Source organism: Buceros rhinoceros, unplaced genomic scaffold (genome assembly GCF_000710305.1).
Source record: "Buceros rhinoceros silvestris isolate BGI_N320 unplaced genomic scaffold, ASM71030v1 scaffold38008, whole genome shotgun sequence".
Taxonomy (NCBI): Eukaryota; Metazoa; Chordata; class Aves; order Bucerotiformes; family Bucerotidae; genus Buceros; species Buceros rhinoceros.
The window spans coordinates 3,944-4,745 of NW_010428076.1; the positions used below are offsets into that span (position 1 = coordinate 3,944).

At 66.0% G+C, this 802-nt stretch overlaps 1 protein-coding gene across 1 annotated transcript in view; it reads left to right on the forward strand.

Annotated features, from left to right (window-relative positions):
* The window catches only part of LOC104498729 (creatine kinase U-type, mitochondrial), a gene marked incomplete at both ends in the record, with an annotated part of 1,877 nt that extends 1,354 nt beyond the window's left edge, over positions 1-523 (forward strand). Inside the window, 2 exons of the mRNA XM_010142146.1 lie at positions 91-186; positions 302-523. Coding sequence (XP_010140448.1) covers positions 91-186; positions 302-523 — 318 coding nt within the window. The remainder of the gene's footprint in view (positions 1-90; positions 187-301) is intronic.
* Between the last annotated feature and the right edge of the window lie 279 nt (positions 524-802).

Sequence of the window (802 nt, forward strand, 5' to 3'; positions counted from 1 at the left end):
ACACTGGCAGCAGGACTCTGCCAAACTCGTGGCGGGGCCTTCGTGGGGCACTGGCTCTGCAGTGCTGCTCATTGTCCCACTTGCTTCCAGGTGTTTGCTGACCTCTTCGACCCCGTGATTCAGGAGCGGCACAACGGGTACAACCCCCGCACCATGAAGCACGTCACAGACCTGGACGCCAGCAAGGTGCATGAGCCAGGCACGGTGCTGCACAGGGGGACCCTTCCTGGGCCTCGGGGAACGGGGCCCTGCCAGCTCCAGTGCCCCCCCATAAGCGCCCCATGCTCTTTGTCTGTTCCAGATCAAGTTTGGCCACTTCGACGAGCGCTACGTGCTCTCGTCCCGGGTCCGGACTGGGCGCAGCATCCGCGGGCTGAGCCTGCCGCCAGCCTGCACCCGCGCTGAGCGGCGGGAGGTGGAGAAGGTGACTGTGGATGCGCTGAACGGCCTCACCGGAGACCTGGCGGGACGGTACTATCGCCTCAGCGAGATGACGGAGAAGGAGCAACAGCAGCTCATTGATGTGAGTCGGTGCAGCTCCTGGCCAGCCACGCCAGGTGCCCGGGGAGCAGGACCCCCTCCCCAGCACTGTATCCTCCTTTCCCAGCCCTGCTGTCCTGTGGGACCAGGACTCCCCTCCCCGTGAAGCTGCCCCATGGGGCAGAGGGTGCTCACGGTGCTGCTCAGCCCTGCGGAGCCGGGGGAGGATGGAGCTTGCTGAACACAGCCCCAGCAGCTCAGGCCCCTGCTGGCTCTTGCACCTTGTCCCTGCCCCTGCCCAGGAGCAGGCAGGCTTGTGGCA